The sequence below is a fragment of the Chlorocebus sabaeus genome, chromosome 2 (genome assembly GCF_047675955.1).
Source record: "Chlorocebus sabaeus isolate Y175 chromosome 2, mChlSab1.0.hap1, whole genome shotgun sequence".
In the NCBI taxonomy this organism is placed as follows: domain Eukaryota; kingdom Metazoa; phylum Chordata; class Mammalia; order Primates; family Cercopithecidae; genus Chlorocebus; species Chlorocebus sabaeus.
Genome location: NC_132905.1, coordinates 77,093,211 through 77,117,149, shown reverse-complemented (window position 1 = coordinate 77,117,149; position 23,939 = coordinate 77,093,211). Strand labels below are relative to the sequence as shown.

General features: G+C 37.2%; 2 protein-coding genes across 21 annotated transcripts in view; both read right to left on the bottom strand.

Annotated features, from left to right (window-relative positions):
* The window catches only part of MRPL39 (mitochondrial ribosomal protein L39), a 238,959-nt gene that overhangs the window by 48,196 nt on the left and 166,824 nt on the right, over positions 1 to 23,939 (bottom strand). For 8 of the 20 annotated variants that reach the window (XM_007966234.3, XM_073010171.1, XM_073010180.1 and 5 more), the window contains one exon: positions 2,367 to 2,459. The exons of 8 other annotated variants lie outside the window; for them this stretch is intronic. In XM_007966234.3, coding sequence (XP_007964425.3) covers positions 2,415 to 2,459 — 45 coding nt within the window. In that variant the 3' untranslated portion in view covers positions 2,367 to 2,414. Of the gene's footprint in view, positions 1 to 2,365; positions 2,460 to 23,939 lie in introns of those variants that run through there. 4 more of the 20 variants (XR_012090643.1, XM_073010194.1, XM_073010174.1 and 1 more) reach the window with 1 other exon arrangement.
* On the bottom strand, positions 10,643 to 13,139 carry LOC119618583 (putative uncharacterized protein encoded by LINC00158). Its single transcript, XM_037982829.2, has 2 exons — positions 12,792 to 13,139; positions 10,643 to 11,645 (listed from the first exon to the last, which is right to left on the bottom strand). Exons 1-2 carry the CDS (start codon positions 12,927 to 12,929, stop codon positions 11,526 to 11,528), a joined length of 258 nt encoding a protein of 85 aa, XP_037838757.1. The 5' UTR covers positions 12,930 to 13,139; the 3' UTR covers positions 10,643 to 11,525.

Genomic DNA, 23,939 nt, shown 5'->3' with positions numbered 1-23,939 from the left:
AATAAGAATCTTCAGGAGTCAACAGAGGCTGACTTGGGAACCGGGACTTTAATACTTGTAGCCCCACCTGAAAATAAGGAGACAGTGCCCCTTTCACCCACCAAAGCATTACCAGAAGCCTGTTATACCACATAAATAAGATCCAGAGTCTCATCATACCCTAAATGTCTAGGTTTCTATCAAAAATCACTTATCATACTAGGAACTGGGAAAATCTCAATATAAATGAGAAAAGATAATCAACAAACACCAACACCAAAATGACACAAAGGCCAGAAATACCTGACAATAATTTTAAAACAGCAATTATAAAAAAGCTTCAACACACACTTATGAATGTGTTTGAGACAAAAGAAAAGCAGAAAGTCTCAGTGAAGAGATAGAAGACATAAAGAAGACCCAAATGAGAAATTTTAGAATTGAAAAATACTATACCTTAAAAAAAAATTAAAGGATCGTCTCAACAGCAGAATGGAGAGGAAAAAAGACTCAGTGAATTTGTAGACTAGAACTTTTCCAATTTGAACAACACAGAGCAAATCGACTGGGGAAAAAAACTGCCTCAGGGACCTATGGGACAATCACAAAATATCTAATATCTGTGTCACTGATTAGTCCCAGAAAAGAGGGAGAAAGAGATTGGGTCTAGAAAAAGTATTCAGAGAAAGAATCTGAAGAGCTCAGCAATACTAGCTCCCTGCATTTCCCACCCCACACATCCTCAGAAGCCAGAGCCCGGCTTGCTGAATTTTAGAAAAGTCTTCATGATGCAGCAGTCCAACAGCAGTCAGTGCCACACCGTAAGCCCAACTCAAGAAAATAGATTTTGGCCGGGTGCAATGGCTCACACCTGTCATCCCAGCACTTTGGGAGGCCGAGGTGGGTGGATCAGTTGAGGTCAGGAGTTCGAGATCAGCCTGGCCAACATGGTGAAACTCTGTCTCTACTAAAAATACAAAAATTAGCCAGGTGTGGTAGCACATGCCTGTATTCCAGCTACTCAGGGGGCTGAGGCAGGAGAATCACTTGAACCCAGGAGGCGGAGGTTGCAATGAGCCAAGATCGTGCCACTGCACTCTAGCCTGGGTGACAGAGTGAGACTCTGTCTCAAAAAAAAAAAAAAAGATTTTGATAAAGTGTGTATGAGTTTAAAACTGCTTTTCTGACCCTAAAAATTTCCCAGTTCACCTTCTTTTATTCTGGTCCCTGACCATGATGCAAACCTGAGAAATTCACCAGAGACATAAAGGGGAGCTGTCAGTAGGACTGCACCCCAAATCAGGCAGTCTAGGCTGTGTTTGACTATGGAGGAGAAGGAGGCAGGTGGGGCCACTCTGACCTGCAGATTTTATATCCCGAGAAGGGGTAAAGAACCCGGCCGCCGTCCTGCTTCCTTTAACAAAGCCCCTGACAGAGCAGTCATGAGTAATGCTTCGACCTCAAGACCACCTAAGAATTTTATCTTTAAACAGTTAAAGAAGAGCTGTGATTTTCAAAGTTTCTGCCATTCTTGGATTGTTAAATGTGCATTGCCAAACCGGCAGTTTGTTTGAGAGAACATTTTATTGGGACTTTGTTACAAAAGGCAATGTCTAGGGCAGAGTCTGGAATGAGAAGGTTGACACAAAGGAAGTTAAATAGCTAAATTGTTCCATTTAACAAATGATCAGTAAGTTCCACATGCAGTAATAATGTGTGTTGTAAAAAGGTTTTGTCTGAAATGGGTGGGAGGTGAATTTAAGGACTTGAAGAAAAGGGAAAAAAAGACTGTGGCATGAGAGAGCATACCCACAAAAATAGTAGCAGGCCAGGAGACAAAAAAAAAAAAAAAAAGCATAAAAAATGTGAGTCTCCTATTGCAGAAATGGCTGATGAACTTAGGAAAGGTGATTCACTTATTCTATTTGAGGTTGTTTCCTTACTTGTGCTGTATGACCAAGACTTCAGGTAAAGTAAGTTTTCTGTAACAGCCCTGGGTTGATTATACAGAAGGTTTTGAAGGAAAGGTACTCCTTTCTGGCTTGGAATGAATTGGTATAGGCAGGAGACAGGTACCAGGAGGATAACAGCTCTAGAGCTAAAGAAAGTGAAATAGGAAATGGCTACTAGGAAGTTTGTCAAATGGGAGAATATATAAGCCAAGAGCATCTTGTACTCACTTCTTTTCACTCATTTCCTCAGGGGAATACGAGAAAGGGTGTTAGTCAACTGCATCACTTATTGAATTTGTGGAGGAAGGGCTCATTTATTGAATTTGTATTTGAAAGGACAGCATAACCTCAGAAGGCTGAATGACTTGGAGCTACCTGGCTCACAAATTTCTTCTTCCTGAATATTTTTGAAATCTTGCAACTTATAGTATTTACCATTGAGCATCCCGAAGATTTCCAAGTAGATGTGGGGCACCTTGTCCCTTAGGGTATGGCATGAGTTTGTGCATGTGTTCTGTTCAGGGATCCCTGTCAACAAATGAGACAAATACAAAAATTACATAAATCTTGCCTAGTAAATAGAGAGAAGATATTCTAAGACAATGACAATTAAAAAGAAAAAAAAAGTCAAGTTGTCCTTGGCTGGAACTAACCATCAATGAGAAAATGCATGCACAGGCTGGGAGGAAGATCATATTGTGTGTTATGTGGAAACAAAACAGAAAAGTACTGGCCTTATTAGGTTACCACTTAAGAACCCTGCAGCTTAGGCTGGTGTCTTGGTTTGAGTCTTCCCGATAGCAGAGGCTAAAAGAAGGACTTGGATTTGGGGGGCAGGTGGTTTATTTGGAAAAAGATACCAGGAAGCTGAAATAAATGACTAGAAGAGTGAGAAGAAGGAAAGGGAACATAAGGCTGTGTTAAAATGTGGGTTTGTTTCTGTCGGGCCTTCTGAAGAGCAAACCAAATGCCCTGCAGAGTTGTCCCCTTCCACCTCTCCCACTTCTAGCCAAAGACAAGAGGCTGAAAAATTTCTCCAACAGCTTCCCATTGTCCTTGGTTAATGATTGCCCCAGGACAAAAATCCCTGCCTCTTCCAGTGTCCTCTTTCCTGAGCCAAATCCCAGGAAAACAGAAGATAGCTACCAGCAAGAGATGAGTCTCTGAACTCTGAGGGATTGTCCACTGTCACAGTGGCTGAAATCAGAGAGGGGCCAAGAGGAAGAGATGCAAAGTACCAAAAGCATCTGCCACAGCTCAGCGTTGAAAGTGGCTACACAAGTTCACTTGGTGTCCTTGTTTTCAGTTCCTATGAACTTGTAAGTGGTAGCCACAGAGTTGAATTCAGACTTCCTGTCTCCAGAGAAGTCAAGTTTTCTTCTTCATTATGCCTCCTGCCAAGAATTCAACCTTCAGCAAATCAACTCATCCACTTTTCAATTGCATCACTATGACTAGGGTTGAAAGATAATATCTGTCACCATCCTCAAGAAGTGTGTAATTCACTGATAGAAACAGACTTATAAAGAGATCGATTTTAATAGCATAGTGAGGACAATGAGAGAGGTACATACACAGGCACAAGGCACTAGAAAAAGGCAGAGATGGCTCCCTGAGCCCAGCCTAGAAAGTGGAACATGAATGCCTGAAGGGGGCATTACAGGTGCATAGAAGAACATGAAAAAGACCATAGTAAAAAGCAAACCACCATGCTGTGTGCTTCTGTTTTTCTCATTTGTTTCTTCCAATTGCTTTTGAATTGACAAATAAAAATTTTATATATTTATGGTGTACAAGATGGTTTAATTTTATGTATACATGGTGGAATGGCTAAATCAAACAAATTAACACATGTATTACCTCATACTCAGTAATTTTCAAGTATACAGTATATTGTTATTAACTATAGTCATGATATACAATAGGTCTCTTGAACTTATTCCTCCTGTCTAACTGAAATGTCCCTTTCAACTTTTGGAACTGATGATAGCTCTTTCTTCATAGTTTTTAGGTGTAATAATTTTTTCATGTTTCATCCCATGAAGACAGGCTATTTCTGTCTTTCTTATTTCTCTACTCCCACTATAAACTTAAGAGACTCTCCATATTTGGTAAATGATTTAAAGAATGAAGGAAGGAGTGATTTTTATAATCTCTTTAAATTCTATAACCTACAAGAATATTAGGAGCATTTCTTATTAGAAAAGACAGATTCATCGACTGGGGGCAAACACGAAACCTAGGAGGTTTCATACTGTATCTCTAAGACACTTAGTATTTATCTTCCCTGAAACCATAGGGAATTGATGTTCCAGAAAAAAAAATCATTTTACATGTGTTCTCATAATCTAAAAAGTACGTTTTGAGCAGTTTATTAGAATTATTTGGATATGTATGAATATTAAGGTTTTATTCATCACAAACAATATGGAAATAAGAGGAAATATGAGAGTCCCTTTGCTTCTCTCTAAGTTAACTAGCCTCTTCTTGAATATGTGCCCATGGTTCCTGGTGCCCACAAGTGTTTTTTGTGAAGGTGGGTGGTTTTGATGCGCTGTTCATGGCATTCGGCGTTAATTGAACCTGACCTTGGCAAGTACTGTCGACAGCAACAGTAGTTTGTCTACATTCCCAATTTAGCAACAGCCATGTGCTTTAAGGTTAGGTATTTTATTTTCACTTATAATTTTGTACACTTTGGTAGCATTCAATTCATACGTCTGAATTATTTTTTCATTTAAATATAAACTAGTATATCAGTTACTTATCCAAAGGAATAATTCTAGGACTATTTTTAAAGCATTTTTGTTGAATTGGTGATAGATTGGTTCAGACACATCTATAGTTATAATTACAGCAGGAAATTGCAAAATACTATATAAGTTCAGGAAAGCAGTCTATTTTCATGGAGCAAATTCCAGCTAGCTGATTTTTCTAGAATAGTCAACTTGAAGATTTCATCCTTTCCACAAAACTAATTGATTATCTACTATGGGTCAAACATTGTGCTACATGTTTATTCCAAATATCAATAGGTTCAAAATTAAATTTGCTATTTATATTACATTGGAAAACATTCTGAAGCTTCAAAACATATGCTAGGTCTATATATATACTAAAATGAAGGACAGCAATCAGCGAGCATGAAAGCATTCTTTTTGTCTTCTACAGCTAACTGAACAAGGAAGGAAGAAAAGAGATGTCTGAGTTTGCTAATATGTTACATATTTATGAGCATCAGAAATGAGGTCTAATAGTTAACAATTTATAAACCAAAGAAAGATTTATCCAGGGAAATTGATTTTTCTATTGGAACACAAATGTATTAATAAAACTTCTGATATAAGTAGAACAGTTTCAAATTTACCAGTATTTTGACACAGTTCCTTTAACCACTCTATTTTTTATTATTTAAATTAAAATGATAAAGAAAAAGGGAAAAGAGATGCAATATTGAGAAAAGTACCATTGGAATAAAGACGTTTGAATAGATTTAATTTAAATGACTTTAAACCATTTTAGAGAATTATTCTAGTCTGATTCATTGATCTAATATTATTATAAATAATTACATTACTTTTACTAAATCCTTTTTATCAACAATGTGAGCAACTTGGTAGCTAGATAAAGAAAAACACAAAAATCAAATCTAAATAATAAATTGCTGTAGTTCAAAGTTGTGATCAGAACCTAGTCATGTCAGTTATATATAATCACAGAGCTTTGAGCTTAGGAAATAAAAATATAGTTATGACATTTTAAAATTGTTATGGAAAATATCCTATTTATCCTATCTCACCAATTTCTCTCTTCTTAGTATTCCCTTATAGCCATTCTTTTCTACTTTGCACTATTTTAAGCTTTTATGTTTTAAGTATAGATGAGCCCTTTTTTATTTACCAAAAAATCTCCATTCTGCCTCAAACACCTCTTTCTCTGTCTCTTTCTCTTGTTCACTTTTACATACACACATACCACACACATAGTCTTCTTATTTTCGGTCCTATAATCAATGAACCGTGAAACATTTGTTCTTTGTCACTTCCCTTTTTCACTTTTTAGAAAAGGAATATTATATCTGTTTCTACGTAAGAAAGGCAGTGGAAATTTGAAGTAAACTTCTAGATGACTATCCACAGTATACATTTTTCTAATATCAAGAAAACCAAACCACATGTCAATTTTATACCCTTAATTACTCACATTTTGCCTTCACTATACTTATCCCAAAGGATATTTGTAAGAAAAAGCAACATTTGTAGACTTTCTTCTCAATGATATTGAACATACCTTTTATTGTGGAGCTACTGGAGAAAAATAGTAGAATTTTCCTGTTGTTGAATCAAAATCAAATTCCATTTCCCAGAGACTGTTTCATATTCGTTCCTAAGATAATGACAGCTCCTCACATCCAAATAACATACAGAAAAAAATATACACGCAATTGCCAGGAAGAACTAAAAAATTTTTTCAAAACCCTTCTGGGTTTTCTCATTTCTATTTAGAAAGCCACCGAAGTGACAAGACTTCAAATAAGGAAATTCCCCACTGATTGTAAGTTGTGTAACTTATACTGGATCAGAGAAACCTGAAGAAGCTAGAATCCCTGGGGATGCACCCTATGAGGTTATCTCTTCTGCAATAGTGACTTTCCTCTCTAGATAGAGAATATTCTTTAGGACTGACAAGCCCTTATGAAAATAACTTGGATTTTAGCTATCAAACAAAAGTGCCATGCAAATCCTCTTCCCTTCTATTCTTTCTATTCCTAGCTTCATAGAATCAACCTATTTCCAATCATTTTTCTCTACAATCTTATAACTCTAACTATAAAAGGGACACCATTGCGTTATTTATTTTGTGCTTATGTAGAAACTTCTATGATATCTAATTATTTACAAGGAAAAGGAACCACTCTTTTAAAATATGCAGAGTGTAAATGTAAAGGACAATGAGAGAGAGTAGAGAGATAGAATATCAAAAAATGCACAGCTGGAATAAAAATATCTTGAAAAGAATGAACCTGTCTACAAGCCCACTTCTGTAGTTATTTAGAGATTACCCCATGAATTGAAAGAGGAAGCTTAGGTGATTCATTACAGTAGGAAAAATAATAATAACACAGAGTTATGCTAACTTTCTTTTAGGTCTCCCACCTTCTACTTCTCAACTACTACTTAAATGTATATCACAGCATCATTAGCCTAGTCTTGTAATTCACAGTGGCCATCTTCCCCTACTCTAGGAGGACTTGATCTATTTAAAATGGGCTTCAGCCTTTCCAAGTTTTACCCCTTTTTACTGAATTCCTTGGTGTTTCCAGTATAGAGACAACAGAGGAAATACAATGGGTTCAAAAGCCAAATACATATTTTCCCAACTGTAACTTCCACGAATCCCACAATCCCCAAAGTATAAAACCCACATTCAACATCTTGTGATTCTTGCAAGTGACTCCCGTCTGGGAATAAGGTGTGGGTAAAGATGAATGAGAAGAACTTAGCAAGAGTCAAGGCTGTAACTTCACATGTTTTAGAGGCAATGCCAATCATTGGTACCTGATCACATATTTGGTATTTAATACACATATTTTTGTTTTTTGTTTTTGGGGTTTTTTATGATTAATTCATTTTGGGGTTTTTTTGTCTTCTTTTATTTAAATAGGTTTTTGGGGAACATAGGGTGTTTGGTTACTTGAATAAGTTCTTTAGTGGTGATTTCTAAGATTTTGGTGCACCCATCACCGAAGCAGGGTACATCGTGCCCAACATGTAGTCATTTATCCCTTGCCATCTCCTACCTTCTCCCCTCAGTCCCCAAAGTCCAATGTATCATTCTCATGCCTTTGCATCCTCATAGTTTAGCTCCCACATATGAGTGAAAACAATGATGTTTGGTCTTCCATTCCTGAGTTACTTTAGTTAGAATAATAGTCTCCAGTTCCATCCAGGCTGCTGCAAATGCCATTATTTCATTCCTTTTCATTGCTGAGTAGTATTCCATGGTATATCATTCGGGCTGGTTCCAAATATTTACAATTGCAAATTGTAATACACATATTTTTGATAGAATAAAGGAGTGAAGAAATGAAAGCACAGTAGCAAAACATCAAATAAAACAGATACCTGGAGGCAGAAATATGGCATCTTGGAGACACATTTCTTTTGGATAGACTGGGATAAAACATTGATGCTGTTGACTTGTCTCAGCTGTAACTCAGTCACATCTGGCCCTCATCTCTCTCGGCAAAATTTTTGCTAAACTTTATTAGCTTTCAACTTTTCTCTTGTTAATGACTTCAAATTTTTCTCATTATTAAATAATTTAGTATAGTGTCTAATCAAAATCTTTCTTTGAATTGTGATAGAGAAATCAAAGCAAAAAAATAAAAGTCATTTGCAAAATCACTGCGGTGACTCAGCTGTTGAAAATAATTCAAACTGGACTTTCAGTATACTAACATATAGCCCCAAATAGTATCAAAATTATTATTTGACCACCAGAAGAGGCCTACTAAGTATCCCTATCCATAATAGAATTTAAGTCATTTCTTAACCAGAAAATACACAAAACAAGTCTATGTACTGTGATTGAGCTGTACACTAAGTAGGAATAAGGGAAATTTAGTCATTTTGTTCAAATCTATGAAAAATTGCTTCCTTTTTGTGTGGATCTGTTCCAAAAAGTGTTTTGTTTGACTTTACCGAATCTACCATTTGTTTGAGATTTAGCCTGAATATTTTCAAATGAAAAACATGAAAGTTTAAGAAAGCTTTGCTCAATACCACACAAAGCAAAATATTTCTTCAACACAGAATTTACTACCCAAGCACTTTTTTCTAGTTAACTGCACAAATCAAATTTACTGGATTTTAATGAAAGTAATTAAATTGAGAAATAACAACATTCTTCAAATTGTGGCTCATAAAGTGTTTGCTAAATATCCCATTTAATACTTCCATTGAAAATTTCCTATTCATTTCTTAACCAGAGTTATGGAGAAACATATTAAATTATATTAAGTTCAAATGGCAAGTAATTAACCAAAAAAAAGAAAAAAACATTTGTTTAGTATGTCTGTTTTATATGATCCTCAATATTTAATCACTTAAATCTCACTTCTAATTATGTCTATTAATATTATTAAACAAACTTTAGCCTGACAATACAAATTCCCAAATAAGTATTAGACCACTGTAGGGTATAATAGTATTTCTAATCTGATGTTTACCTATCTTTTGTTTTTCACTTACAACACTGACATTTTTTCAAAGTGGACACAGTAGTTAATTGTGAAGTACTTGAGTTTCACACAAGAAATATAAATGTGGGTGCTGACCTCAAAGCACATAGAAGCTAGGGATGATAGGGTTTTCACAGAGTTTAAGGCAGATCCTAATCTGAAATGGTACCACCTAAAAATAATTTTTTTGAAGGGTAGAAGTCTTTGTTGACTGAAAAATCGTCAAGCTCAAAAAAAGGGTGAAAGTCAAGCTTATCTACTGAAGACAATGAGACAATGACAGGAATTCTAGGGGTCCCATATTTGGAGATACAGAGGTTGAGTACAAGTTAAAAGTTCAGAACACAGATGTAGATGTGACGCTTTTCATCATCAAGAGCATGGTAAAAACTCTAAGTCTATAAATATCTGTGAAGGTATTGGTGTGAAAAGGAGAAGAGAAAGCTAAGGACTAATCCTTGAGAAACTCCAATGACTGCGGTGTGGGAGGGAAAAGTGGGACTCGTGAAGAAAAGATTGAGGATGTTGTGGTGACACATAACAGAAGAGTAGGAAGTTTTTCAAAGACGAGGTTCTCAAGAAAATCACATGCAGCTGAATGATCCAAGAGGTGGAAGATTTTAAAAGGCCATTTATTTTCACTAGCAATATGTCACCAATGAGCCATTTCAGGAGTCTATGTTCCAGTAGGCTAAGATTTAATTTCAAAGTTTACAAATAAAACGAAATGAAAAAACTGAGAGCAAGTGTAGACTACTCATTGTAAGAGTTGATCATGAAAAGAAAAAATAAACTCTAAGTTTATTAAATAGGCGTCAATATCCAAAGAAAAACGTTGATTTGTTTAAGGCAAGTGATCCCTGGGCATGACTGGTAACAAGAAAGAATTTAAAAAGGAAAGACTGAGGACCCTAAGAAGAGTGGAGTGTGGCAAGGTGTGGGAGCAATGTCTGAAAAGCAGCAATCAAGGATGTGTCCCAAAGCAGAGAAGAAAGGTTGACTTTAAAAATTAGAATAAAAATAATACTGGTTAACATTTATTGAGCAGTGATTATTTGCAAAGAACTGTTTAAAGGCTGAATGTACATTATCTCCTTAAATACTTATGAAAACCTTACAAGGCAGATATCATCATTCCCACTTCACTTACAAAGAAATTGGAACTAAAATAAATTAATTTCCCATGATCCCCTAGAAAGTGTGAGGTGATGTCCAAACACAGACCTATCTGACTCAAGCTCATGCACTGAAAATTTCTCTTTCTGATTCACTGCTCAGTGTCACAAGAACACAATTCTAACTTGGTTTGAGTGGTAGAAGTTATGTTCTTAAAGCTGATATACAAACACATAATTTGAACACCCACAGCATCTGATACTGAAAATACACATTATTCATCCAATGTTTGCTGTACAGTTTATGCTCAGAGGAGGCTCTGAAAGTGGAAAGGAGTAAATTCTTACTCCTATGGCAATTCCTTCTAATCGAGAAATCCCTTGATTTCCTTGGGTGGGGTACACAAACAGAGAAAGACATTAAATAGGGTTTATTTTTGTAATTTTATTTCAAGGTGAAAAAAAATCTATTCTACCATACCACCTCTTTTGTGAATATTGCAGTGGTGTACAAACCCTGAATTTACACCTCTCTCCTGAGCCAACCCTAACCACACTAAGCCCTATCACCATCAGGAGCTTGAGGAACAAAAGTTATTAAACTGAAGAGAAATGTTAAGTCAATCGTCATTCTGTTGCTAAATCCAGATTATTTTCAGACTTTTTCACTTCTCTGTCGAATGTGAAGCTGCTCCTCATCCCTTCTGGTCGTTCTCACCTCCCTTTGTTTTATTGACTGTAATCATTCCTGGATTCCTTTCTATCTACATGGTTTATTCTATTCTATACTTTTCACAGGCTCCTTTTCCCCCACCCACCCTCTAAATGTTGGAGCTTCTCTACTCATCCTCTCCTTTCTCTTTCTTCACAATGTCCCTAAAAGGTCTCTTCCTCTCTACTGACTTGAACTACCACCTCTATGCTGATGAGTTCCAGAAGCATATCTTTAGCTTGGACCTCTCTGCAGAACTCCAGATCCATATGTACAATTCTAAACCTCCCTCTCTGGGTGTCCTGTAGAGGTACCCCATCATTTTCACAATAAACTGTTCCTCCTGTATAGCCACTCGTTTGATCAAACACTCAGGCAAGACAGAAAATGAGTAATCATCTTTAAGAATGTTTTCTTCTTTATTCGTCTCCTCTTCACATTCAATTCAACCAGTAAATTCAGAAAATTCTGTTTCCAAGTATTCCTCAAATCTTCTCTTCTTCTTCATCCTAATGATCACTGTCTTATTTCAGGAGTCGTCTTTTCTTGCATGGACCAGTTTTTAACAGAAAACTCTGGTGTGCCTGCCTCCAGTCTTGGTCACTTCCAAATATGATCTGCACACAGTCTCCAAATTGATATTTCTAAAATTCAGATTTAATCATATTACTCTTATTCATAAAATCATCAACATCTTCCCATTGATTTAGAGAAAAATCCAATCTGTTAAGGGTGCTGCAAATGATGTCAGATAAGGCTCCTACGCTTTACTCTCATCCTCAATCACTCCCCTATTTTCATTCTGGGTCCCAACTTTACAAAAATGATGTGTTGTTTGCAGCATGTGCACACTCCCTGCCTGGTGCCCGAAATATGGCTTCTTTCCATTACCGTGGTGGGTTGCCTGTTACTCCCTCACCACAGTTACCTTCTCCAGAATGCCATGTCTCATCCTGTCAACCCAGCTTAGTTGCCTTCTCTATAGCCTCTTAGAGTCTATACTATCTTTCATCGTAACCTGCTTGGTTGATTACTAACAGGTTTACCGGTATCATTAGAATTTCAGTCTCTTAAAGGTAAATAATTGTATCTGGAAGTAGTAGAGTATATTAATTAAGAGAAGCAGATTTGGAACAAAATGAACTCGGATTTGACTCCTGAAACATCTACTTAACCTAATAATTGTGTATGTGCAGAGGGGGCCAGGCAGATTCATGTCTCTGAACTCTAGCCTCTATCTAAAAAATATACCCAATCACACCTTCTTTTGAGTGGTTTTTTTTTTAGGATTAAAATGAAATAGTACATAGTAAGGCCTTGACATAGTACTTGAAGCATGTTAAAATGATATTGTCTTATCCCATTTTGCCCAACATGTAGTCAACTAGCCATCACAGGTATTTAGAAGGTATATATACACGTGTTACCAGTGCCCTAATGAAGTCATATGCAATGGGGAGCAAATAGAACAAATGGAGTCTTCCGAATCCTAATGCACTTTACTCATTCTAGAAGGAATAAATGAGAGACTATGCAAAATCTCAAGCTCAGCATATTTTGTTGAAGGTTGGTGCTTCCATTTTTATGGTGATTGGAAAGGGACTGAGCTAGAAAGGAACTGAGCTAGAAAGGAGCTCAGTTCCTCTCCAATCACCATAAAAATTTACATTCCATAGTATGCAATATCTTACTTGTCAGGAAAAAGAAACATAATCCTTCAAATGCAATCTTTGCTCACAATTATGAGATACTGTCCTTATGGGTCTAAATCAGAAATACCATCTTCTTACAGACTCTTGATGTGATCTGTGCTCATCCTTAATCCTTGGTAAAGTTCCAAAATGGCTCTGGATCCTACTGACATCTGTTAGAAAGGATAATGCATGAAGGAGATGAAGATATCTGTTCTTAATAAACAGAGAAAACATTACTAAAGAAAATGTAGATCAATTCCAGATATCCTTATCCATAGATAAGGAAATGCAAGATATTACAGACCTATGAAAATCCTCTTGCTGTTCAGACATAAAGATTAATCTTTTTATTTCAGATCTTTACCACTTAAGTTTAGCCCAGTATTTTTTAAGGCCAATGAAACAGTTGGTGAAAAAGAATAAATGCATTTGTGATCTCCAGTGTGTTCTCTCCGTTCTAGCGCAAAAAAAAAAAAAAAAAAAAAAAAAAAAAAAAAAAAAAGCCAAAAACATTTGTTCATACAGCTACAAGTCTGAGGCTTTTCATAGGAAATAAGATTTGAGGTCTAGACTAATTGATTTTATAGCTTCATAACTAAATTTCACAATGTAGCCACAGGTCCATACACAGCAGAAGCTTAATCTTTTCCAAAAATAAAAGGAAAAATCCATGTGAATCACTTCTAAATGCCTCTGTATTGCAAATGAATGATGTTTGGGTATACATTTATACTACTTGTCTAAGATAAGACCTATTTAACAAGACATAGTTTATACCTCATTAAAGCAACATCTACTTTTGCTTGGTTACTGGTCTTTCACAGCCAGTCCAATTGGCCAATATAAAATATACTTCCATTCTGAAACCTGAGTTTCACAAGAGAAAGAACATTTTTCTTTTTAAGTAGATGTATTTTGTTATCTTTAGAGTTTATATTATATACATGACATTACGCCCATTTAATTATTGTGCTGGTCAGGGTTTATTCAGTGACGAAAACAGTTTTCCCAAATAAGGGCAAATAAAAATATTTTTACTGGAAGACTATAAAGGACAACTTCATAGATATTCACAAGTGAAAAATAAAATACACCCAGACCTCTTATAAATATATTGGGAACTGAAAAATCAGAAACTGAGATCATCTCTCTGAATTTGCATTATTTCTCATCTGTTTCTCACTAGTACACTTTACCTCCTGATTTCTGGTCCAATCCATTGAACCCACTGTTTTCACTCAATGTGAGTAAATGTCATATAAAAGTTTGCAAGAAGCTGCTGCTTCAGGCCATTTTCTCTAAAAGAGAGTTATAAGTACACAGGTCATTGAAGTTTCATGAACTTCTTTATCCTTTTTGATCAAGTAGCAGATTACCTCCAACTAGTCCATAGCTTCCCCATGGAAGATAGATAAACATATAGAAATGGGGAAGAAAGAAGAACCAACACACTTGTCAGCAAATTCAACCAAAGTCAGCCTCTTTTCAATGGGCTGATGGGAAATAAAGAAAATGTTGTTTCATGGCCCCAAATGGCCAAATACCAACATTTTCTGTGGTCCAGCTAAATTAAAATGGCATAATCAAACAAGTTATTCTGATTATTACCAATAGAGACACTAAAATTTTGTCTGTGCATTAAACCATTTTGCTTTTCACATCTTCTCAATGTATTTATTTTGTAGCATATCTGGAACAATCCTTTTATTTATTAATGAAGATTTTCTCAATTGCCAAAGTCTATATTTTTCTTCCACTTAATCAAAAATATCCAGAGTTCCTGGTTATGGGTCCATCAGAGATTATTTTCTCTTAATCACATTTCATTCTAAAAAACTAGTCAGTTCATTTTTCTAAAAAACAAAAACAAAAAAAAAGCATGTTCAGAAACAAATGCAATCACTGAAAGCCCAACTTTCCAGTACAATTTAATAACAAAAAAAGGAGGGGGTGGAGTAGGAGAGTCACATGGTTCCTGTTATCCACCCCCAAGCTTAAGAAACAGGGAGGTCTAAAATGTAGTGTGGAGTAAAAACAGCATGACCTGCTTTCAGTTCCAAGTTCTTCCTTCTACTAGCTGTACAGTCCTGGGCATGTTGATGAATCAAATCAACCTCTCCGGCTGCACATGGAAATTGAGGAATTAAAATACTTCCGAGGTAGTGTTGATATGAAGCATTAGTTGAGACAATGCCTTCATTTGTTGAGCTTCTGTTATGTGCCAGCACTTTACTACAACAGAGATGCAATAGTGAAGGAAAAGAGAAACACAAGCCCTTTAAGACTTCTTCGCATTTCTGATCTGGCAGGTGGACACAGACAATAATCAAAGGATTATATGAGTAAATCCCAATTATGGTAAATTCTCTGAAAGAGAATAGTGTCTTGAGAATGAGGGGTGGGAGGGAGAGGGGCAAGTAAAGAGAACAGATTGTATGGCCAGAAAGCATATGATTGGACCAAGGAGATGACAAAACACCTGTATAGCTAAATGAAGAGAAGCCAGATGTGAAATGGGTGTGTAGAAATTAGGGTCCAGAAATTAAAACTTTACCTTAGATTCTCTGGAACAATAATTTTTGAACTTTACTCAATAAAATGACAAACCATTGAATATTTTTAAAGAATAATGATATGATGAGGCTTGAAATTCAAAATGCCAGCCTTGCTACAGTACAGATAAGAAATTAGAAAAGGGTCAAAAGGATGCAGGAAGCTAATCTATTGATCCAGGTGAGGGACATGGCAGCCTTGAATTATGTACTGGAAAACTGATGTCTTACTCTCTAGATTTCTCCTCTCTGAGCAGGCCATCTGAAAGAAAGGCAGCAGCCCCAGTCAGAGGCTAATAGATAAAACTTCCATCTCCTTGGGACAGAGCACCTGGGGGAAGGGGCAGCTATGGGTACAGCCTCAGCAGACTTAAACGTTTCTGCCTGCCAGTTCCAAAGAGAGCAGCGGATCTCCCAGCACAGCACTCAAGCTCTGCTAAGGGACAGACTGCCTCCTCAAGTGGGTCCCTGATTCCCGTGCCTCCTGACTGGGAGACACCTCCCAGCAAGGGTCGACAGACATCTCGTACAGGAGAGCTCTGGCTGGCATCCAGCAGGTGACCCTCTGGGAAGAAGCTTCCAAAGGAAGGAACAGGCAGCAATCTAGGCTGTTTTGCAGCCTCTGCTAGAGATACCCAGGCAAACAGGGTCTGGAATGGTAAACTCCAGCAGACCTGCAGCAGAGGGGCCTGACTGTTAGAAGGAAAACTAACAAACAGAAAGGAATAGCATCAACATCACCAAAAAAGATGTCCACACAAAAACCCCAGCTGAAGGTCACCAACATCAAAGAACAAAGATAGATGAATCCATGAAAATGAGGAAAAACCAGCACAAAAAGGCTGAAAATTCCAAAAACCAGGACACCTCTTTTCCTCCAAAGGATCACAACTCTTCGCCAGCAAGGGGAAAAAACTGGACGGAGAATGAGTTTGATGAATTGACAGAAGTAGGCTCAGAAGGTAGGTAATAACAAACAGCACTGAGCTAAAGGAGCATGCTCTAACCCAATGCAAGGAAGCTAAGAACCTTGAAAAAAGGTTAGAGGAATAGCTCACTAGAATAACCCGTTTAGAGACGAACACAAATGACCTGATGGAGCTGAAAAACACAGCACGAGAACTTCGTGAAGCATACACAAGTATCAACACCTGAATCAATCAAGCAGAAGAAAGGATATCAAAGATTGAAGATCAACTTAATGAAATAAAGTGTGAAGACAAGATTAGAGAAAAAAGAATGAAAAGCAACGAACAAAGCCTCCAAGAAATATGGGACTATGTGAAAAGACCAAACCTGTGTTTGATTGGTGTACCTGAAAGTGACAGGGAGAATGGAACCAAGTTGGAAAGCACTCTTCAGGATCCAGGAGAACTTCCCCAACCTAGCAAGACAGGCCAACATTCAAATTCAGGAAATAAAGAGAACACCACAAAGATATGCATCGAAAGAGCACCCCAAGACACAAAATCGTCAGATTCACCAAGGTTGAAATAAAGGAAAAAATGTTAAGGGCAGCCAGAGAGAAAGATCGGGTTACACACAAAGGGAAGCCCATCAGACTAACAGTGAATCTCTTGGCAGAAACCCTACAAGCCAGAAGAGAGTAGGGACCAATAGTCAACATTCTTAAAGAAAAGAATTTTTAACCCAGAATAGCATATCCAGCCAAACTAAGCTTCATAAGCGAAGGAGAAATAAAAGTATTTACACACAAGCAAATGCTCAGAGATTTTATCACCACCAGGCCTGCCTTACAATAGCTCTTGAAAAAAGCACTAAATATGGAAAGGAAAAACCAGTACCGGCCACTGTAAAAACCTACCAAATTGTAAAAACCATCGACACTATAAAGAAACTGCATCAACTAATGGGCAAAATAACGAGCTAGCATCATAATGACAGGATCAAATTCACACATGACAATATTAACCTTAAATGTAAACGGGCAGAATGCTCCAATTAAAAGACACAGTTTTGCAAATCTGATACAGAGTCAAGCCCATCAGTGTGCTGTATTCAGGAGACCCATCTCACACGCAAAGACACACATAGGCTCAAAATAAAGAGAGGGAGGAATATTTACCAAGCAAATGGAAAGCAAAAAAAAAAAGGCAGGGGTTACTATCCTAGTCTCTAATGAAACAGACTTTAAACCAACAAAGATCAAAAAAGACCAAAAAAAGGGCATTACATAATGGTAAAAGGATCAATGCAATAAGAAGAGCTAACTATCCTAAATATATAGACACCGAATACAGGAGTACCCAGATTCATAAAGCAAGTTCTTAGAGATCTATAAAGAGACCTAGACTCCCACACAATAATACTGGAAGACTTTAACACCCCACTGTCAACATCAGACAGATCAACGAGACAGAAAATAGCAAGGATATCCAGGACTTGAACTCAGCTCTGAACCAAGTGGACCTAATAGACGTCTATAGAACTCTCCACCCCAAAGCAACAGAATATACATTCTTCTCAGCACCACATAGCACTTATTCTAAAATTGACCACATAATTGGAAGTAAAACACTCCTCAGCAAATGCAAAGGAACAGAAATCATAACAAACACTCTCTCAGACCACAGTGCAATCAAATTAGAACTCAGGATAAAGAAACTCACTCAAAACTGCACAATGACATGGAAACTGAACAACCTGCTCCTGAATGACTACGGGGTAAATAACAAAATTAAGGCAGAAATAAATAAGTTCTTTGAAACCAATGAGAACAAAGACAGAATGTACCAGAATCTCTGGGACACAGCTAAAGCAGAGTTTAGATGGAAATTTATAGCACTAAATGCCCACAGAAGAAAGTGGGAAAGATCTAAAATCGACACCCTAACCTCACAATTAAAAGAACTAGAGAAGCAAGAGCAAACCAATTTAAAATCTAGGAGAAGACAATAAATAACTAAGATCAGAGCAGAACTGAAGGAGATAGTGATATGAAAAACCCTTCAAAAAATCAACAAATCCAGGAGTTAGTTTTTTGAAGATTAAGAAAATAGATAGACCTCTAGCCAGACTAATAAAGACAAAAAGAGGAACAATCAAATGGACATAATAAAAAATAATAAAGGGAAGATCACCATTGATCCCACAGAAATACAAACTAACATCAGAGAATACTATAAACACCCCTATGCAAATAAACTAGAAAATCTAGAAGAAATGTATAAATTCCTGGACACATACACCCTCCCAAGACTAAACCAGGAAGAAGTCAAATCCCCGAATAGACCAATAACAAGTTCTGAAATTTAGGCAGTGATTAATAGCCTACCAACCAAAAAAGGCCCAGGACCAGATGGATTCATAGCCAAATTCTGCCAGAGGTACAAAGAGGAGCTGGTACCATTCCTTCTAAAACTATTCCAAACAATAGAAAAAGAGCAACTCCTCCCTAACTTATTTTATGAGGCCAGCATCGTCCTGATACCAAAACCTGGCAGAGACACAACAAAAAAGGAAAATTTCAGGCCAGTATTCCTGATGAACATCGATGTAATCCTCAATAAAATACTGCAAACCGAATCCAGCAGCACATCAAAAAGCTTATTCACCATGATCAAGTCGGCTTTATCCCTGGGATGCAAGGCTAGTTCAACATATGCAAATCAATAAATGTAATCCATTATATAAACAGAACCAATGACAAAAGCCACATGATTATCTCAATAGATGCAGAAAAGGCCTTCGATAAAATTCAACACCCCTTCATGATAAAACTCTCAGTAAACTAGGTATTGACAAAACATACCTCAAAATAATAAGAGTTATTTATGACAAACCCACAGACAATATCATACTGAATGGACAAAAGCTGAAGGCATTCCCTTTGAAAACCAGCATAAGACAAGGATGTCCTCTCACCACTCTTATTCAACATACTACTGGAAGTTCTGGCTAGGGCAATCAGGCAAGAGAAAGAAATAAAGGGCATTCAAATAGGAAAAGAGGAAGTCAGATTGTCTCTGTTTGCAGATGACATGATTGTATATTTAGAAAACCCCATCATTTCAGTCCTAAATCTCCTTAAGCTAATAAGCAACTTCAGCAAAGTCTCAGAATACAAAATTAACGTCCAAAAATCACAAGCATTCCTATACACCAATAATAGACAAACAGGCAGCCAAGTCATGAGTGAACTCCCATTCACAATTGCTACAAAGAGAATAAAATACCTAGTAATACAACTTAAAAGAGATGTGAAGGACCTATTCAAGGAGAACTACAAACCACTGCTCAAGAAAATAAGAGAGGACACAAACAAATGGAAAAACAGTCCATATTCATGGATAGGAAGAATCCATATTGTAAAAATGGCCATATTGCCCAAAGTAATTTATAGATTCAATGCCATCCCCATCAAACTACCATTGACTTTGCTCACAGAATTAGAAAAAACCTTTAAATATCATATGGAACCAAGAAAGAGCTGGTATAGCCAAGACAATCCTAAGCAAAATGAACAAAGCTGGAGGCATCATGCTACCTGACTTCAAACTATACTACAAGGTTACAGTAACCAAAACAACATGGTACTGTACCAAAACAGATATTTAGACCAACAAAACAGAACAAAGGCCTCAGAAATAATGCCACACATCTACAACCATCTGATCTTTGACAAATCTGACAAAACAAGCAATGGCGAAATGATTCCCTATTTAATAAATGCTGTTGGGAAAACTGGCTAGACATATGCAGAAAAGTAAAACTGAACCCCTTACTTAAAACGTATACAAAAATTAACTCAAGATGGATTAAGGATTTAAACATAAGCCCTAAAACCATAAAAACCCTAGAAGAAAACCTAGGCAATACCATTCAGGACATAGGCACAGGCAAAGACTTCAAGACTAAAATACCAAAAGCAAAGGCAACAAAAGCCAAAATTGATAAATGGGATCTAATTAAACTAAACAGCTTCTGCACAGCAAAAGAAACTATCATCAGAGTGAACAGACAACCTGCAGAATGGGAGAGAATTTTTCAATCTATCCATCTGACAAAGGACTAATACCCAGAATCTACAAGGAACTTAAGCAAATTTGCAAGAAAAAAACAAACAACCCCATCAAAAATTGGGCAAAGAATATGAACAGACACTTCTCAAAAGAAGACATTTATGTGGCCAACAAATATATGAAAAAAAGCTCACCATCACTGGTCATTAGAGAAATGCAAATCAAAACCACAATGAGATACTATCTCATGCCAGTTAGAATGGTGATAATTAAAAAGTCAGGAAACAACAGATGCTGGAAAGGATGTGGAGAAATAGGAATGCTTTCACACTGTTGGTGGGAGTATAAATTAGTTCAACCATTGTGGAAGACAGTGTGGTGATTCGTTGGGGATCTAGAACCAGAAATACCATTTGACCCAGCAATCCCATTACTGGGTATATACCCAAAGGATTATAAATCATTCTTCTATAAAGACACATGCACATGTATGTTTATTGCAGCACTGTTCATAATAGCAAAGACTTGGAACCAACCAAAATGCCCATCAATGATAGACTGGATGAAGAAAATGTGGCACATATACACCATGGAATACTATGCAGCCATAAAAAAGGATCAGTTCATATTCTTTGCAGGGACATGGATTAAGCTGGAAACCATCATTCTCAGCAAACTAACACAAGAACAGAAAACCAAACACCGCATGTTCTCACTCATAAGTGGGGGTTGAACAACAAGAACACATGGACACAGGGAGGGGAACATCACACACTGGGGCCTGTCAGGGGTGGGGGCCTAGGTGAGGGATAGCATTAGGAGAAATACCTAATGTAGATGACAGGTTGATAGGTGCAGCAAACCACCATGGCACATGTATACCTATGTAATAAACCTGCACTTTCTGCACATGTATCCCAGAACTTAAAGTATAAAAAAAAGGCCTGGTATGGTGGCTCACACCTGTAATCCCAGCACTTTGGGAGGCTGAAGAGGGTGGATCATGAGGTCAGGAGATTGAGACCATCCTGGCCAACATGGTGAAACTCCATCTGTACTAAAAACAAAAAACAAAAAACAAAAAACAAAAAACAAAAACAAAAAACAGAAACGTTAGCTGGGCTTGGTGGCATGCACCTATAGTCACAGCTACTCAGGAGGCTGAGGCATGAGAATCGCTTGAACCCAGGAGGTGGAGGTTGCAGTGAGCTGAGATCATGCCACTGTACATGCCACTGTACTCCAACCTGGGCAACAGAGCAAGACTCTGTCTCAAAAAAAAAAAAAAAAAAAATCCTCAATATATTACTCATCTTTTAACATCTTTTACTCTTCCTTCTTTAAAAAAAAAAAAAATCTCTATTTCTCTATGTACACTACAAACATTCTTGTATTTTCTTCAAATTCCCTAATTCTCTTTTTAATTATGCCCAGTCAAGTTATTATCCTATTATCCTGTTGAATTTATTAGATCAACTGTAAGAAAAAAAATGATGTATTGATGCGTTGGGTTGAATCTGGAGAATTAAGGGAAGGGATAAGAGGTAACTCAAAGGTTTCTGACTTTGGAACTAGATACAAGTTTGGAACACTGAAAAAGAACAAGACATATGTGATAGGAGGCCTTGGAGATTGTGATACTTTTTGGGACAAGTTGAAAATGGGATGTTTCTGAGACATACCAGTGGAGGAATCAAGCAGGCACCTAATTATTCATGTCTGGAGCTCAGTAGGAAAGCCGGTACTACAAAGACAAATTGTGAATTCTATGCAGTCTCTGTATTAACTCAGGCTTTACATGAAAGTGTAAAGAGATTTCCTAGTGGGGAGAGCATTGTGAAGAGAAGAGAGACAAAGATTGAGATTGACCCAGAAAAGGACTCAATGTGCAAAGGAGTCAGAGATAGAGCATCTGGGGAGGTAAGAGGAAACTAAAAAACATTCATGATAAAAATTCATCATTTTAAAAAGGAGACTGTGGCTGCAATCACTACTAAGATTTCTTCCTCTGCTGTCTCCATGTTGTAGAAGGAACATAAACTCAGATTGCCCCAGAGCTATGGTGGGCAGTACAGGAGTGCCAAGCTGGGCTCTATAGCCAGCACTCAAGTGGGAGAGAAGCCTACACTTTCAGAGTATTGAGAAGGGCATTGCTGCAACTGTGAGGAAATATAAGGAAGCCACATGACTCAGCAAGAGCCCATCAACTGACCAATACACCTAAGTACCACCTGGTCAATCACACCTCAAGGCTTCAACACCAAAAATACCTCATTAACATACTCCTCGGTGAAACCAAAGACAAAAAGTCAGCTACAAATAAACACCCTGCACAAAGGCTTAGCTCCATGAAAACATGCAGAAAAGAAGTCTATTGACTATAACAATCTACACTACAGTTAAAGGAACACCTACATGCAGAGATGAGAAATAACCAATGCAAGAATACTGGTAACTCAAATGGTCATTGTGTCATATGTCCTCCAGATGATTGCACCAGTTCTCCAACAAGGGTTCTTAACCATGTTGAGCTGGCTGAAATGATAGAATTCAGAATATAAATAGAAATGAAGATCATTGAGATTCAGAAGAGTGGCAAAACCCAATCCAAGGAAACTAAAAATCACAATAAAATGATACAGAAGCTGAAAGATGATATAGCCAGTATATATAAGAACCTAACAGAGCTGACAGAGCTGAGAAACATACTACAAGAATTTCACAACACAATTACAAATATTAACAGCAGAACAGACCACGCTGAGGAAAGAATCTTAGAACTTGAAGCCTGGCTCTCTGAAATAAGACAGTCAGACAAAAATAAAGAAAAAGGAATGAGAAGAAATACACAAAACCTCCAAGAAATATAGAATCATATAAAGAGGCCAAATATATGAGTCAGTGGCATCCCTAAAAGGGATGAGGGGAAAGCAAATAACTTAAAAAGCATATTTTAGGATATCATCTATGAAAACTTCCTCACCTTGCTAGAGAGGCCAACAGTCAAACTCAGTAAGTACAGAGAACCCCTGCAAGATTCTACACAAGATCATCCCCAAGACACAGAATTACCAGATTTTCCCAAGTCGAAATGAAAGACAGAATGATAAAGACAGCTAGAGAGAAAGGGCAGGTCACCTGCAAAAAGGGAACACCATCAGGATAACAGCAGACCTCTCAGCTGTAACCCTACAAGCAAGAAGAGATTGGGAGCCTATATTAAACGTTTTTAAGGAAAAAAATCCTCAGCCAAGAACTTCACATCAAGCCAAACTAAGCTTCCTAAGCAAAGAGGAAGTAAGATCCTTTTCAGGTAAGCAAATGTTGAGGGAATTTATTACCACCAGACCTACCTTACAAGAGATCTTGAAAGCACTAAATATAGAAAGACAAGACTGCTACTGGCCAATACAAAAACACTTAAACACACAGAGCAGTAACACAATAAAGCAACAATACAAACAAACCAGCATAGTAACCAGCTAACAACACAATGACAAGATCAAAACCACACATATCAATGCTAACCTTGAATGTAAACAAGCTACATGGCTCCATTTAAACAGCACAGAATGGTAAGCTGGATAAAAAGGCAAAACTCAATGGTATGCTGCAAGAGACCAGTCTCACATATAATGACACCCATAGGCTCAAAATAAAAAAATGGAGGCAAATCTACCAAACAAGTGGAAATCAGAAAAAATCAGGGG

What these genes read in the sequence shown, in the direction of transcription:
- LOC119618583 (XM_037982829.2), bottom strand. Translation starts at nt 12,929, where the DNA reads ATGTTTTCTCTGTTTATTAAGAACAGATATCTTCATCTCCTTCATGCA. An exon ending in ACAGATCACATCAAGAGTCT is followed by an intron (nt 11,646 to 12,791) that starts GTAAGAAGATGG and finishes TCTGAATTTTAG; the next exon opens with AAATATCAATTTGGAGACTG.